Raw genomic sequence first — 2,147 nt, 5'->3', positions numbered from 1 at the left:
CTCGCTGCCCAGGCGGGTCTTGAACCCACGGGTTCAGGCAATCCACTCACCTCAGCCTCCCAAAAGGTGCGGGATTACAGGCTGAGCCACCGAGCCTGGCTCAGACATGTTTTCACCGTGCGTAAAGTCAGCGCCCTCTCCACAGTCACTGATGCATAAACATGGAGGAGATTTCATTGGCCAACCTGGATACTAACAAGCGAGAGGCCATCGCGCAGGAGTTTGACATAGACCTCATAGAGGATTCTTGTTTGTGTGGAAGGGGGCTTAAAAAAGCATCTACACTACTTGGAAGGCTGAGGCAGAAGGATCCCCGGATCCCAGCAGGTCGAGGCTGCGGTGGCCGGGAGCAACCACTGCACTCCAATCTGGGTGACAGAGTGAGACTCCAACTCAAAACAAACAAACAAACAAAAAACATCCACAATGTCAAAAGTTAGGCTAAGCATGTACTCAACCTTTGTACAGTTTAAAAAAAAAAAGTTCCCTTCCTGGAAACTGGCAACAGCACCTGCTGGCTAGGTTAAACTATTTAACAGCTTTTATTTTTCCGCTTCTGTGAACCCTGCTAGCATTGCTTGAAAGGTACCTAGGCCTCCAGGATGTTGCAGTTTGGCCCACTTGGAAAGTCCCAATGTGGTTTTCCCCCATTTAAGCAAGCACCTATAGCTAATGGACACCTCTCGCTGTGGGACTCTTATGTCCAGCAGGCAAGTGGCCGCCAGCCCGGCTCTTGGCTAATAAAAACCTCTCTTCTTTATAACTTGTACTTTTGGTGTTGGTGTCTGTGAATTAAGCACTCGGTCCCTATTTCATTTGGGGTTCTGCTTTGAGGTGCACCTGGCAGTCAAGTGTGGCCACTTCTTCTACCTGGAGTTCGCAGAGACTGGGAGCGTGAAGGATTTTGGCATTCTGCCCATGGAAGACAAAGGCACGTGCCGCCTCCGGCTCTGCTCCCTTCCCGGAGAACCTGAGAATGGGCTCGATCAGCTGCTGCAGCGCTCACCTCCGGAATTCAGTAGTTGCAACACGAAAGCCTCTGAGCGTGACCAGGACAACGGCATAGACTGGTCCTATGGTTTGGAGGAGTAAGCTAAATAGGAAAAGAAAGAAAAAAAAATCCAACAAAAGTGCAAATTCCCCTTGAAGATCCTAGCGTTTGAAAAACCCACTTGGAGAGTTAAGGAATTCCTTTTCTGAGTGTATTTCCTGAGGTCAGCTCTTTAGCCAGGGGCAGGAGGAGTTGACCAGCCTGTGCGCAGTGCCATGTGTGTATACATCTAAACACACGAGGGTGTGCCCAAGGTCCTGCAGTGCCCCTGTTTCGCAGATGGGCGGTGTGTGCCCGACATGGAAAATTTTCGGTTACTCTGCCTGATGTCAGGGGCTTCCTCGACATTGTGGACATTACTAAGTTGGTCAGAGCCATAATCAGTGGCCTAAGCGGGACTGCTCTTCTGATCTCTAAGCCTCTGATTTGGGCTTCTTTGAGATAAATGAAAAAGTCAGATGTGAGATCTGTATGCTAACAATTTCAATTTGAGAAAACCAAGAAAAAGAACTCCCAATCAGAATTGGTAGGGAAACTCTGTAGCCTTGAGTCCAACAAGAAGAAAAGATAAAAACTGCCGGTTTCTCAAAGGTCCAGCTGATTTCAACCAGATTGAGGACTAGGCCAATCCTTTGGCTGAGTAGAGCCCTCTCTTGCCCTCGCCTCTGGTGGCACAGGCTTGCAAATGTACAATTTTGCTGTCCAAGCAGACTGAGGATTCAGTTTTGATCTCCTGGAGAAGTAGCAGGGACCCTCTGCAACTATGCATGATTTCTCAAACTGCAAGATTCATATCTGGATGTATTATCTTATATCTGTGGATATTAAGTTTGTTGGGCAGTCATTTTCTGAATTACTGGTAACCTAACCAGTCCATGGGTGTGGCTTGGTCATTATGCCAAGTCACTATCTGCCTCCCACTCCAGGGGCAGGCCTGAACTGTAGAAGAGAATCATGACTGTGTAAGAGGCTGTGGTTTGAAAACTGAGCCTAGAAGGGACCTCTTCCACCTGCCCTCAGTAATGTGAATGGGTTAGTGCTAGGAGCCGAGGAGCAGGACTGGGCCATCTCTCATCTGATTGTGTGCAGAAATAAT

The 2,147-nt window shown here is 48.4% G+C and overlaps 1 protein-coding gene across 1 annotated transcript; it reads left to right on the top strand.

Annotated features, from left to right (window-relative positions):
* Positions 1-161: 161 nt before the first annotated feature.
* On the top strand, positions 162-1,092 carry LOC103257610 (putative ataxin-7-like protein 3B). Its single transcript, XM_008055300.1, has 2 exons — positions 162-253; positions 798-1,092. The coding sequence occupies exons 1-2, from the start codon at positions 162-164 to the stop codon at positions 1,090-1,092; spliced, it is 387 nt and encodes a 128-aa protein (XP_008053491.1).
* The last annotated feature ends 1,055 nt before the right edge of the window (positions 1,093-2,147 follow it).

Source organism: Carlito syrichta, unplaced genomic scaffold (assembly GCF_000164805.1).
Source record: "Carlito syrichta isolate Samal-C Ts95f unplaced genomic scaffold, Tarsius_syrichta-2.0.1 Scaffold301816, whole genome shotgun sequence".
Taxonomy (NCBI): Eukaryota; Metazoa; Chordata; class Mammalia; order Primates; family Tarsiidae; genus Carlito; species Carlito syrichta.
This window is presented reverse-complemented; position numbering and strand designations above follow the sequence as displayed.

Coding starts and splice junctions, on each gene's coding strand:
- LOC103257610 (XM_008055300.1), top strand. CDS start 162: ATGGAGGAGATTTCATTGGCCAACCTGGATACTAACAAGCGAGAGGCC. Junction 254..797: donor CTCATAGAGGATTCTTGTTT/GTGTGGAAGGGG, acceptor CTGTGAATTAAG/CACTCGGTCCCTATTTCATT.